At 34.8% G+C, this 14739-nt stretch overlaps 1 protein-coding gene across 5 annotated transcripts in view; it reads left to right on the top strand.

The window, feature by feature from the left end:
- The window catches only part of SLC41A2 (solute carrier family 41 member 2), an 81229-nt gene that overhangs the window by 15813 nt on the left and 50677 nt on the right, over positions 1 to 14739 (top strand). For all 5 annotated transcript variants that reach the window (XM_059846218.1, XM_059846214.1, XM_059846216.1 and 2 more), the window contains 3 exons: positions 525 to 671; positions 5061 to 5208; positions 5543 to 5622. In XM_059846218.1, the coding sequence (XP_059702201.1) occupies positions 525 to 671; positions 5061 to 5208; positions 5543 to 5622 (375 nt within the window). The remainder of the gene's footprint in view (positions 1 to 524; positions 672 to 5060; positions 5209 to 5542; positions 5623 to 14739) is intronic.

Below are 14739 nucleotides of genomic sequence, written 5' to 3'. Positions count from 1 at the left end.
AATTAATTTTTTCAAGTGTGCAGCAAGTAATATTTTTTATATGTTGTCTTGGGTTTAATTTATTATGTAGCTTCTTGGTGTTTGATGCTAACTCCATGATGGCCTTGTGCAATATTAGATGTCAAAGTATTTAATCTTATGTTGTTTTCAGCCTTGGTTGATTAAAATTTCAGTCTGGTGAAGTTACCAGGATTGGAAAAGGATACACTTCATATTTTTTTCTTCAGGAAATAGTTGCCTACAATAGTGCTAATTCTAGTCATAAGCAAAATAGTTTATTGTACAGATGGTTCTTGGGTTTTTTTGTGTGTGCTTACTGTGTTTTTTTAAAATGTATACATCCATTTTTTAAAATGGCTAGAACTTAAAAACACAGTCGTCAATCAGGTGGGAAAACCAGTAATCCTGGGAAAAAAAGCACTGACTTCTTATTTAGTAAGTTTGAAATTGTCATAATCTTGGGATTTTCTGTGGAATTGCAACAGTGGATGCAGTAACTGTACTGTCTTCTTTGTTGAATTTAGGAGTAATAATGGTTGGAGTTATTGTTGGATCCAAGAAGACTGGTATTAATCCTGACAACGTTGCAACTCCTATTGCAGCAAGTTTTGGAGATCTCATCACCCTTGCCATATTAGCATGGATGAGTCAGGGTCTGTACACTTGCCTTGGTAAGTGTGCTTTTAAATGTGTATGACTCCCTAGGAACCTTTGTTGGGTTAAGAGGGTGAGGAGAAGACTGGGAGGGGAAAGGTTCAGCAAACCTTTTAGTCTAACTTACTTTTTTGTCAACATTTATACCATTAAATGGTAAATCTTAGAATGCCATGATTTTTTTCCCCTTTTTTAAATAAATAGAAGTCACTAACCTGAACTTTGGCAGAACCTAGAAATAGTTGAAAGACTTTGACAATATCACAGCAACCTGCATGTGAAATACAAACCATAATAATGAAGAAACAAATAATGTGAAAACATTTTCTTACCGTGGGAAAAGAATGTTAAGAGCCTTATTCAAAATGAAATCATTGCTTCAACTAACTTATTCCATAGAAACTATTTAAAGTTTATTGTCTTTTAAAAGACATAATTGTAGGCAATTATAGTATAATATACCACAGATAAAATATTATGTTGTCCGTAACTTACCAGAGATGCTTATATCATCACATACAGTCTTTACAGCTCATTGTCCGAACTTTTTCATACTTAACAACAATTTTCTGTATTACAACATCAGCCAGAAAAAGTATCAAATAAGACACAAGCTACCATGGTGTGAATTGCAGGTATTTTTTCAGTGTTTGGTTTTTCATGTTTACAAAGTGTTGTCATGATGGCAACTTAAATGTATCAGTGAGCAAATGAAGTATTTTTACATATTTTCTGTATTTTTGTTAAAACTTAAATAGTATTTTTTGTTTCATAACTATATAGTTATGAAAAAATCCTTTGTCTTATATTCTAAAAACTGTATTTCTCAAATACTTCTTTTAAATGCTTCTTTAAAGATGTTTGTAAATTCACAGTGAAAATTGATGAAGATATTTTTTAGCATCTCTTCTTTCTTTTCTTCTGATGAGAAGTCCAATAATGTGCTATTCCTGTCAATCTGTCAAGCTAAACAAAAAGCACTCAGTCCCTCAAAAGAGATGGATAAAGAAACTTGGACTTTTTTCTTCCTTTGAGACATTTCCAGAAATTTACATTTCTAGATACAGGTGTTCTAATGTATCTCAGAGGAATAAAAAAAGAAGTGGGTACAGTTTGAACTGATCCTTTGCTGCTTTAATAGCTGTCATGACCACTTATTTTGCTCTCCCACTGCAGCTGGAAAGCAGATCCTACACGTTAGGGGTAAGAATCAGTATGCTTCCAAGAGTTACTCCCAATTTTCTGTCTATAATTTCTTCTGGAAATACTTCTCTTGTGGTGAAGTGTGTAATTAACTAGTTACCACTAACACAACTTATTCTGCTCTTTGTATTTTTTTCAATGTCTTTGTATTCTTTGGTTTTGGAAACAAGAAAGTCTTTCTAAAGCAAGGACATGCCATGAAGCCCTTGGAAATAGGTAGTCTCCAAGATGCATGTGTCTGAACTATGAAACAGTAACAAGGAAAAAAAGTATTAGATCACCCTCAGCTCAGGGGAGGTAGATCAAGTTGTGAATGGCAGGCAAGAGGCAGTCAGAGAATAATTAGACAACAGGTTAAAAAAAGTTAAAGAATTTTTTTTACTCAATACATGAGTGGGATGTGAAACTTACTGTTGTGATCTATCAAGGGGACCAGAGTGATTTTAGAAAACTTTGGATAAACCAGTCAGAGAGGAATCCTTTGAGGAGCATTGACCAGACACATGTAGAGACTTGAGAGATGCAATCCCTGATGCAAACTACAGCAGAAGCTGGCAGAACATGCTGAAAGAACCATCACTCTAAACCTGTCATTTTTTTTTTTCTTCTCCCCATAATTGAACTGTTGACCATAGTCTGACAAAGGATACTAGACTAGATGAGAACTGTGCCTCATGCAGCACAGATATTCTTATGTTCTTTCTATTGTTTCTGTGCTTTCTCAATGCTAAAATAAGAAGCACAATGGGAATGTTAAAAAGAAATCTTCAGTTTATAGGGTAGTAATGAAACTGGTGGAATTCACTTCTGGACTGTGTTCAGAATTAAGCATTTTCCCCTGTGATTTATTAGCCTAATGAAATGGTCTGAAACAAAATAAGTTTCTGGCTGCTTTCTGCAAGGCATGAGTTGTTTTCAGACAAGACTGGAAGGATGGAAATTCTTTGTGTACAAGCTTTATGTTTGCTGTAACAGAGGTGTACAGACTTTGGGTTGATACAATACTTTACGGCATACCCTGAAGAGACAGGAGAAAGCAATTTTACCCAGGCCAGGGCCAAATGAAACACCCTGTTTGGCCACCATCATATATAATTTTTTAAATGTTCATCTAAGTGTTTTAAAAATAATGACAAAGTTATCAAACATGGGGATTTAAATAGTGAAAAGTTAGCAATTCTTAACAGCTCCCAAAAAAGAGCTGTGAATTCTTGTCAAATAGCTGGGAGAAAGCACTAGAGGGCTCCCCAGGACTGTCGCTGGGACCTGGCACGTTCCCTCCAACAGAGCTCAAGAAGTGCTCTGGAATAGGAACACTCAGTAAATTAAATGTAGAGGTCTGTGTTGCCTATTATTTGTCAGCAATGATTTGGAAACTTCTTTAAAGCTTTCCACTTTTCTCACAGAATATGCATTTAGCTCTTGTATGTATTTGATCCAGGTTGAGAAGACAAATTGTGTGATTCACATTATTGTTTTCAGGTCCTTTTCAGTTGCTTTGAAGCAGTACATTTCCAGTTTACCTCTAATTTCTAATAGAGGCAGCGTTATTTGAGCAAGATGTCTTTTCCCATGTATGCTGCCTGCTATAAATCTAAGAAAAATAGAGTGAAACGAGCTCTAAAAGAGAATTGATTTATTTTCTCTTCCCATTCTTCTGCTATTGTAAAATGCGTTTGGTTCTTCTGTGAATTAGATATGAAGAGGAAGATGTCTATCCTTTTCTTTAAAGTTGCATCTCAAGGTTAATATTTTTCGATTTTTGTAGGAAGATGTTTTACCAGTAGAGTCTGCCATAGATTTGAAAAAAGAAAAAGTCCCTCACTGTTCCCAAGAGTTAGACTGGAGCTGAGTATTCTCATGGTCCACCTCTTAGGTTACAAAAAGAGGTTAAAGGAGGAAAAAAGGGCCCCACAAAGGAAGAGGGAGATAATACACTGTAGAATAACTAGATAAGGACAGGAAAAAATTACTTCTCTATTGGGCTTTGTCTTGTTTTCACTCTAATAGCTTTCTACTTTTAGTTTGCCCAGGGAAACATAACTTACTATGTTATGTAAATTACTTTACAACCTCTGGCTCTGCTGCAGAGGCTGTTAATGCAGAAGGGTAGTAACTTCTAAAAATTCTACAGAAATTCTTTCAGGAGATCTACTAAGGTAACATCAAAGTAGTAATTTCTTGGATTTGCAGCTATTGTAATAATGCATGGGTGAGGATATGTTCTATATTCCAACTATTCCTCTTTGGTAGTGTTTGTGTGATCTATATTAATTATTTCAACCTGTTAATTTAAAATATATTTTGCTCTAAGACTTGTCTAAAATTTGAAGGTTTTGTCAAATTCTGTTTTAGTATTAGGTACATGACCACACTTCTCATAAAGCAAATATTCAAAAATGGAATATTTGTACAGTTTATATATTTGCCATTAGGATAAATTTTCCATTATTTACCTCACTGTTGAATTAGGAAGTCTTGGATCACTGTAATAGCTTCTGTGAGGGTGGGATTATAAAACCAAGTAATCAGAAAAAAGTAGTGTTCTTTCTGTGGAAGCAGCTGTTCACTTTACAGTCTCAGCTTTATGATGGTACTCACCAGTGTTTGCAGTTGTATTCCTATGAAATAGGGTGGAATTGTCATGGGTAGGGGCAGGCAGCAGAATTGCCTGTTAATTCTCAGACTCAGACTGGCTATGTTTAACTGAGCTACTGATATAAATGTCTCAATTTTGCACATTGTACTTGAATCTTTTTAGATGTGCTATTTCTGAAAATTTACCTGCTTTGGGAAGAAGGGAGTCTACAGATGCTAAGAATTTGGATATAAACAAAATGCATTTTCCTTATATCCAGTTTCTTTTAAAAAATTTTCTTCAGTTACAAAATAATGTTTTGTATTCTACATCCTTACTGTATTTTTTATCATAAAGCATCATACAAAAATCCTTTTCAAAATTCCTTCTTTGTACTGATGGTTCTGTCCTTGAGAAGATGAGAGACAATGATCACAGATGGCAGATATTAACCATTTTGCTTAGTGAGGTTGTTGAAACTTCAGGTGTAATGGTAATGAAGACTATTAAAATTTCACAATTGTATTGCATAGCTCATAATTTATTTTAGAATTATAAATTAAGAAAAACATGTAGGAATGTTTGGAGAGTAAAAGAGGTTTTTTTCTCTTTATTATTATTTTAGAGACGTATTACTATGTATCTCCTTTGGTTGGTGCCTTTTTTTTGGCTCTGACTCCAATGGGCATTGTCATAGCTGCCAAACACCCAGCTACCAGAACTGTCCTCCACTCAGGATGGGAGCCTGTTATAACTGCCATGATTATAAGCAGGTAGGTTTCTTTGTCTTGCTGCATTTAAGCATCTTGATAGTCCTCCTCTATCTCTGTGTATCTTACTTGATTGTACGCGAGAGACACAATTAAGAGCCTCTAGAATTTAGGCTTTGGAATGTTAGCACTGATCTGAGAGATTATTTAATCCAATGAAAGTTATGAGTCTTAAAAGTAGAGGAATTGGCTAATACTCTGTGGTCTTTGTTATACAAGAGCCAATTTTAATAAGTGAATAGCTATAATGATGTTACTCTGTAGCTCACAATGAGGTAATGATCTTATATATAATGATCTTGCTTGCCTTATTCTAAATATTGTACTTTCTTTTCAGTATTGGTGGCCTTATTCTGGACACAACAGTATCTGATCCTAACTTGGTTGGAATTGTTGTTTATACCCCAGTAATTAATGGTAAGACTCTGACAGGATTAATTGCTACTATGTATCAATTGATATACCTTGTTTTGAGAATTGTCTATTACATTAAATTTCTCTTGTGTTAATTAATATCTGGAATATTAATTTCAAGTTTTGATTTTGATGTCAACAGCTGTTTATTTGAACACCTGAGAAGTGCTTCCTGTTTTCACTACAACCACTAAAACATAATAGAGAATGTGAGAAGTAGAAACCTCAAGTATGCATTAAGAAACTGAAAGTATAAATATTGAAGGAGTATATTAAAATATTAAATTATCAAATACTATATTGAAGCAGTTGTGGCTGCGAAAATGTAGATAATTTTTTATTTCAAAGGGGTTTTTTCTGAACATCCAAGGACAAATTTTCAAACAATAATTTACTGTAGACCTTAAGAACTAAAAAGCATACGACAGGCAAGTAAATACATTTCTCAAGGTAAATGTGTGCTGTTTCTGATGATTGGTATGCACTTTTCAGATGTGTAAAGAATGAATTTATGAAAATATCATTGTTAAGTGTTCTACCTCCTAAGAATAAGAGCAAGCCAAATTTCAGAAAAATAGTTGATATCTTGTTAGGCTGGTGCAGTTTGAAAATGCTTTTCTTTCCTAGTACAGTACCACAGGGTTGATACCTATTTAGTTTGCAACAACTATAATCACCAGAGCTCTGTTCCCACTGTATTGCTGTCTAGCTGTTCTTTCTCCTTTTTGTATTTTTCCATTTGATTTCTTACAGTAATTTGCACTTTTATGTATTGTTATTAAAACCATTTCTCTAGTTAACAAGATGATTCTGTTTTAACTTAAGTTTGCCCTTGCAAGTTTCATATGAATTTGTTCTACTCTGTTTCCGAAGCTATAAATTAAATTAATTATGGCCACTTCTTTTCCATCTTGATAATAAGATGTTAATATGGTCACTGGATTTTAGTTTTGGACCACATTGCCTTGATATAATTAATTTTCCAGACATTGTTGATGGAAATGTAACACAGGACAGCACCTAAACATTTTATAAGCTTTACTGTGGTTGAGAGTTAGTAGATCTATTGCTACAAACATTAAACAAGCTGTTCAATTAGAGGCTTTGACAGAAGCATGTTCTTGGCAAATTCATGTTAGCCCTTGTTTTACAGCTTTCATGTCTTCTGGATGCTTATAAATTGTGTTTTTAATAATTCGCTCTAATTCTTATGCAGGAATATAAATTTCACTGATATACAGATTCTCTGCATCATCCTTTTTGACCCACTTTAAAGATACATTTTCTGTTTTCTCCACTACAGCCCTCACATATTCTCTAACCTCCAAAGTAATCAGGTTGCAAAAATGATCACTAATACTTCATGGATTGTTAATTTAGCTCTCTAGATGCAGTAAATTTAACTCTCAGGCTCTAGTATTTATTTACTTGTGATCAGGTATCACCATTTTTATGAAGGCAGTAGACAAAAGAAACTGACTATTTAAATCTTCAGTAGAGCATGTTGCTTCCTCTTCTTTCTCATTAAGGCCCTCTATTTCCTTTCTTCTTACTTTTAATGTGAAACATTTCTAGGTTGCAACTTGAGTTCCTTGCTAACAGTAAATTAAATTTTACACTACAGCCGTTATGTTTCCTTATCTGTTCCTTGCCTTTCTATTAATTCAAAATTGGAAATACTTGCATCGAATTTTTGTGTGTTTCCATTTTGATTTCCAGATACCTAAAAGGCAAGACAGATGTGTTGATGTCCAGCTTTTTTTCTGCTTTACACCTGTAACTTTTCTAATAGTAGTCCTTTTTCGGTTAACCCCCTGGATTTGCTTCCTAAGAGAAGAGGATTATTCTTTTTTGGTTTTAGGCAGGTGTACCCAAACCAGTATTAAGGCAATGCCCATACATTCTTTTTAGCTGTCTTTATGGGAAAAGAACTAGCCAAAAGCTAGAGCCCTGGAGATTTAGCTGACAGGTCAAAACGTCTTTGAAGAGTTAGGCAGGTGTAAGAGAGGGAAAGCTGAGGCTGCTTGAGCAGGCAGGGAGGGAAAGAGTCTTTCCAGGAGGCTGGGATAGCAAGAGGCATTCTTGACTCAGAATCCTAAAGGCTGAGGCATTTCTATTGGAAAATACAGAGAAAATATGTTCTGTGTAGAGGATGCAGGGGTTTATGGTACACCTCCTGGAAAAGGAAACTGTAGGTAGGTAATTTTTTTGGGGTTGTTGTTAGATCAGCCTCTCCTGGGTTTCATAATTCTACTGACACATTTTGATATTGCTGGTCAGAACAGAGTCGTAAACTGGGGGTAAGGAAGTTCTTCAGTTAAAAAAAGCACATCTGTTGACACTCATTTACTGACATGAAAGGTGTGTTAGGTCACTTAATAGATGGCTTTTAAAATATTACTGTTGCAGAAAGTTTTCTCTACATTTCTTGGCCTTGGAATTCTCATTGTAAGCATAAGTAGCAAAAGAAACTGAGGGTTTCCTCCTTCTATTTTCTTTTACCTTAAAATTTGTTGCTCCTATGGCACAGAAAACCTGGGAAAAAAAAAAAAAAAAACGTCAGGGAAACCTGTAAGAAATATTCTTTCCTATTGGGAATTTGTCCAGCCAAAATTTGAGGACATTGTAAATTTGTTCGGCCAAAATTTTGGGATGTAAATTTGTCCAGAATTTCAAGCTGTCAGTATTTTTTCAGGGCCATTTGCTGTATCTTGAACACCTGAACAGTATTGACTGCAAAATAGTCAGGTGTTAGGTTTCCTGTGCACCATTAAGTAGGTTTTATTCAAGTCCTGCCTAGATAGTTTGCTTATTCTTAGATGTGAGACAAGTGACTTTAATCATGTCTTACACTGTGGAGCCATAAATATTTTAGAAGATTGAAGAAATACTGGTCTGGAATTTGAGCAACATCAAAGTTTCCCACCCCTATTAACAAAAACTACAAATATTTGCCCAAAATATTAAAATAGTTTTTAAGCAGAAAGGCATTTATAGTCAGGTTTACAGCTGGTGGCCAGACATATTTCACAACTGTTTTTTCTATTTTCTCACTGTTAAACACATGTTTAATTCTGTGGTTAGCTGGGTTAAATTGCATCACTGCTTTTTGAAAAGAAACAAATGCTTTTGTTGTTTCAGACAACTTGCAGACTATTTGAGATTTAGATGTCTCTTTGATGTACTGAAATTCTGAATAGAATAACTGAGCCCGAGTGGGGCTATGCTTTGTTCTAGAGTTGATTTTGAGTTGTGTTTTCTCATGAATTAAAATTTGCAAATCCTCTTACGGCATCACAGCATGTTGAATTTGCCTCAGGATTTGCGATTTGAAAGTAACTGAGCTCCTTTTGTGCAGAAAAAAAAGATACTATTACATGCTTCTGAAAATGCAGCAGAAATGAGCTAAAGTGCAGTTACCAGCACTTTAGCTCATTTCATAAAGCCACTTTCCTCTCCATTTTGTGTGTTTATACAAAATATTGTGAGATATCCTCTAAGTATTTGCATTTCAGAAGTTACTGAGTAATAACCAACATGTCAGTAGACATTTTTATGGACCTTAAAGAGTGACAGTTCTGCAAATTAATTCTTAAAACACCTGAAATTTGGAAATACTTCGTATCAAAAAACTTTCCTTTGCAGGTGGTTTGAAGCAATACTCTTTAAAAGGTAACACAAACCTGTTCTAATATTTCTTACTCTTTGTCTGTCCATACTTTAAAATTATTTGCTATCTGGAGGGAATACATAGCTATCAAGGAATATGAGAAACACATATGGGAAAATTTAATACAAAACTTAGTGAATGCCAGTTGTCTGGGAGATGAAAATTAAGCTTATACAATACATTCCCCATAACATCCCTTTTTTATCTGTTAGTAGGGTAAATTGAATGACAGACTTTCAGGTTTTTCAGAGAGCTTTTACTGTAAAATGTTTTAGAGAATATGGGAAAAAAAAAAAGTCCAAGAAACCATTCTTCCTCCTCAAAAAAAGCCAGCTTTTAATAGCTATTTATTTATATTTCTTTTAGTATAATTGTATTTTGATTTTTCTCACAACTGACTGGTGCTTTGATTAGAATATAACCATTGTCTCAGAGAGTTGAACATCTGAAGTTTGCCTCTGTAAATCACAAGGGAAAACATTAGTGTACCTGGATGGGAGTAGAGCAATTTGGCTGGGTAGCAAAGGAATTTTTCTGCGCCCTGAGTTGGAAAGAATGTGTTAATCTCAGAAGGCACCTCTACTGTACGAAAACTGTATCATTTAATCTTTATTTTGGCATGAATAAGGAGGAGGGATTTTATTTTTATTATTTTCTTTTGATGCATTATTGGGTGATAGATTTACTACCTTTTAGTTGCTAACTTGTGCATGTAAATCTGCATATATACTTTCAGTGGGTGACCTTTCTTTTAAGTCTTACTTGTAAATTTTTTAGATTTCAGTAATCATTGTGTTGTTTTCACAACATAATTATATCCAGAACATTTTCATTTTTATTGACATTTTTTTATTAGTCATATGAAAGAAATTATTTATGAGTCAAATCAAACATGGAATGTAATAGTTGCATATATAATAAAGCTTTCTCTTAAAAAAAATCCATCTAGGGAAAGCTAATATTTTCCATCTGTTTTCCCCCAAACATTTGAAAGTATTAAAAGAAATTCTTCCAAAATAAAATGGAAGATGAATGAAAAAAAACACATATAAAGAGGTAGCTAGTTAGGTTTCTAATCTAAGTATTTCACTTGCGTAAAACAGGATTTTTTAAAGTTAATGGTAGAGAGGTCAGGGTAAAAATTCATCTTGCATTTTCTGAAAGATAAGATGATTATTCCAAAATTTAAAGTTTTTGGTCACCATTGCAACTGAGATTCTTTTTCATCCTTTTAATTTCCTTTTTGTGATGCAAATGTTGAACTTCAAAAAAGCCTCTTTGGCAAAACTGACTATTTTGAACTACGGATTGTGCTCAGGAGTGTGCAAAAGGAGGAATCTTTTAGCCTTCCCTCTCTTAGATTGATGCACAAGAAAGGTCAATTTGGGAATTATGTTGGCCTAATTATCCCCTTATGTAGATATTAATTGATTTTAGGTCCATTGCACAACCTGTATTATAGCTGCTTGGGAACAATACATTATTCTGTGGCTGATTAATCACTCTCCATAGAACTGGATTTCTAAAAGTCTTTAAATCAGGTTTGCTTTGCCTGTTCTTACACAATTTTTTGTGTGCCTCATCACGCAACTATTTACATTTTCATTAACAGTCATAGCAGTGGTCATTAAAGCTGAGTATGTTCACTTTATCTGGTGTTCTCAGTACTTTAGAGGCAGTTTCCTACAGGAACAATTCTTCAATTATATGTATTTAAGGAAATGAACAAAAAAAGAAGAATTAAATGGGAACCATTAGGGTTCATATATACAGGTAGTTGAATACTGCTCTGAACATTTTATGTTGCCTGTTGTACAGTTGTCCCCTTGTACTAAACAAGTACTTAAATCACTATTTTTTACTGGTTAATAAAAACATCATGCATGGGGTTGTTCCTACTCAGATGGAGGACTTTGCACTTCCTTTTGTTGAATTTCAGGAGATTTCTCTTGACCCAGCTCTCCAGCCTATCCAGTTCTCTCTCAATGGCTGCACAACCCTCTGGTTTATCAACTGCTCCTCCCAGTATTCCCTGAGAAACCTTACTCTATTTATCAAAAAGTGCAGTGTAAGATCTGAGGGAAAAACCAGCCCAGTGCATTACCCAGAGGAGGGGATGATCTCAGACTGAGATCAGCAAGATCCAGCTTCCCTTAACTTCTCGGTTTTTTACCTGCACTGAGTTATGAGACACAGATTTGCTTTGAAGTATTAAGAGTCATTGATGCAAAGTGCTTTAATGGGGTTTTCTGAATAGCATGACTAATTCTGTTAGAAAAATTTCCTTTTACCAGATGATGATTAATAGAATTGTGCCCATAGGCCTGTTTGCAAATACATGGTATGGTTTTGGCTCTACTTTCAATATGGTTTCCTGTGCTTGTTAGGCAAAAGACCTGTGATAACAATTTTTACAAGAAATATTCTTGGTTAGCCCTTAACTGCCTTGATAAAATGATGATGTTTTAAATTTTCTTTTGAAGTTTTAAGTCAGCGTGACATCCTTTGCATTTTAGCAGACAACATGTCTTTGCTTATTGACAAAGCAGCATTCTCGTATTGAAGTAAAACACATTTACTCTTTTGAGAGGAATGAAGTAATAATTGCTGGATTTTACTTTAAAAATAAATAATTTTTCCCTATGTTGTAGTTCTTGCAAAAATGAAAGGAAACCAAAGAAATAAGTCTTCTCAAATTTAGTATTTGCTACGATGGCTGCAATAGTATTTTCCAGGAGAAAAATGTATGGATTAATCAAATGTTCATGTAAACAGTCCTCATATACATCCACAGAGCTTTTAATAATATGAGCAGCTACTGAGCATGTGACCATTTTATACATTTAGAAGATGCTGAGAAGTTATCAGTTTTGCATATCGACACCTTGCCAACCTACACAGTTTTATCTGTTTTTTGTTTCTTGCAGAGATCTGATTAATCTGGTGTAGCTGAGATGGTTATTGCACATGCACAGTAGCTGCTGTTACCAAACAGAGTATCTCTGTACATATGAAGTGATTCATTCAGCCTTATACGAGTCATTTGGTGACTAGCAGAATAGTGAGACCTGACTCTGTTCTCATTTGTATCCTGTGGTTCTTAGACAGTCTTTTCAATCTGTGGTGCTCCCTATTGTCTCATGTTCCTGCTATACCCATTGCTCACAACATCCTCTCCATTTTCCCTCTGCTTTCCACAACATTGCCATTCCTCTTCTGGCTCACTGAGCTGCTGGCTGAGCAAGAGGCATCATGCCTCTCTCCAAGCTGACTGCTAACATGGCCTGCTTATGCTTATGCCCTGAACTATATAACTCATATTACTGTTTTTGTCTCACTGAGGACATGGCTTTGGATCTTTTCTTTTATTCATCTAGTCGCTGTTGTGGTTTTGGTATATTGTTTAACCATGCTTGGAAGTAGTTAGCATGTCTGTCCTTGTGTCAGATGTGGTTGAAATTGGCCCAAAAGTTCAAAAACAGTTTGAAGGTTTGGTAGTGAATGGGCAGAGCTAAAATACAGTGTCACTGCTGTTGTCACCACCATACATTGTTGGCTGGCTGAGACTGAGAAAGATATATGGATTTTCAAAGCATTTACACTTCACTATACCTGGCTGTCTTCTGTGAGTTCAAATTATATCACTAATATTAGGTTATTGAGGCTCAGGTAAGTAAAATTTAAAAGAATTTTGATAAACATACAAATATTTCATTTTCATTTGGCTAAAATAGATTGTTCAACTCAGCTGTTATTAGTTACACCTCTTGAAATCACACTCCACACTGGCTGTTCTGCTTAGCTTGTCAGCTTCCTTTGCAGAGCAGCTATCACCTCCTTTTCCTGTGTTCCATGGCTGGCCAGTTTGTTTTAGAATAATTTTTGATATGTGTCAGTAATTTCTTGCTATCTACATGAGCAATAGGGCTTGGGGAATACTTTCTCTAAATGATGGTTATCAAAGTTAAAAGGTTTGTCATTAATAGCTTTCCATCAAAGGATTGACAACCAATCTTACACCTTCTTTCATAGACTTGTCAATGTCTGTTGTCCAGACAGATTTTTTAATCACCATTTCAAGTGAATTTATTTCTATCTTCCTTAATTCTTTTATCTCATTCAGTTCCCTGTATTATTAACTAGGGAAAAAAAGTCCAGATCATCTGTCATATTTCTGTGTCTGAATTTGTTGAAGCAAATAATTACCAGTCACAAAAGAAAACTTCATACATCCTAGGAAATATTTAAAATCTAGAGAGTTGTGCCAAAGTGGTTTGTAGTTGTATTGCTAAAAAACTAAAACCAGCCCTATGTACTTTTGTCTTTTATTTCTTTTTGTAGTGCTATAAGAAAAGCAGATAGTGGCAGAACATTTTACTATTTTTTTCTCTTAATACTGTTGTGAATAAATCAGTTATTGCAGTTGTTAGCCTGATTGTAATTACCCAGATTGCCTTTATGGCCTCATTTTTAGCAGAAACTTTCATATTTTCCAGTCATATGGCACTATCCCTGCTGTGTAGCTCTATTAAGAAGAGGTTTTACATAACAGCTTTTTCATAATTCAGTCATTGAAATTATCTGATCCCCTTCCAGATGTAGTACATTGATCCTTAATTTTACATCTGCTTCTCTTTCTGTATCTTATTCTCCTTCGTCAGAAATCTCTAATTTATTATTCTCAATGGAAGGACAGATTTAGAGTCCTATTTAGATTGGTTTTAATAATTTTAAACCTCTCCTAGTTTAGATAAATCCCGTACTTTGGTACTTTTCTTGTAGTTCATCTGAAGAAAGATCTACTGCTATTTTAATTTTCTTTGCAAGCTCTCACTCAGCCTTTTGGTAGTTCATCTTTTATCCCTGTTTCTCCTGACTGGGAACATGCATTTCCTGATTTGTTTCTGACGTTTTTGCTTAAAAGACCTTTCATGTTAGCTTCAGCCATTTACTGTCTTTAACTAGCAGCGAGGCAGGACATCTTTCAGATCTCAGTATTAGATCTCTGTGCTAACCACTCCATAATCACCAAAAGAATTTGGCAAACATTGTCTTCTGGTCACCATAAATACTTGTTCTGCAACCAGGCAAAGCCCTAAGCATCAGATAAACAAATTAATTCAACTACAATAAACAAGGCCTTTCTCCTTCTGATGTAGGGACAAGATCTGCATTACTTCTGAGTCTTCTCAGACTAACCCATTGCTGTGTAAAGCATCTGAAGCGGGGAAAGAAAAAGCATGTGCTTGATATGCAAGTAGACAGCTTGAGTACTATAATAGGAGGGTTTCATGTTATTGCATTCTGCAGTGTGGATATAACAAATCGTTTTAGTTTTGTGTTCATTGAAGTAAAAATTCATAGAACGTGAAACAGCCTAGAGTGGAAGGAACCTTGAAATATCATCTGGCTCAACCTTATGTGAGAAAGGCAGCCTGGATGAGATTTTC

The sequence above is a fragment of the Haemorhous mexicanus genome, chromosome 5 (genome assembly GCF_027477595.1).
Source record: "Haemorhous mexicanus isolate bHaeMex1 chromosome 5, bHaeMex1.pri, whole genome shotgun sequence".
Lineage (NCBI taxonomy): Eukaryota > Metazoa > Chordata > Aves > Passeriformes > Fringillidae > Haemorhous > Haemorhous mexicanus.
The sequence above is the reverse complement of the archived record's forward strand: the minus strand, read 5'-3'. Positions and strand labels throughout refer to the sequence as shown.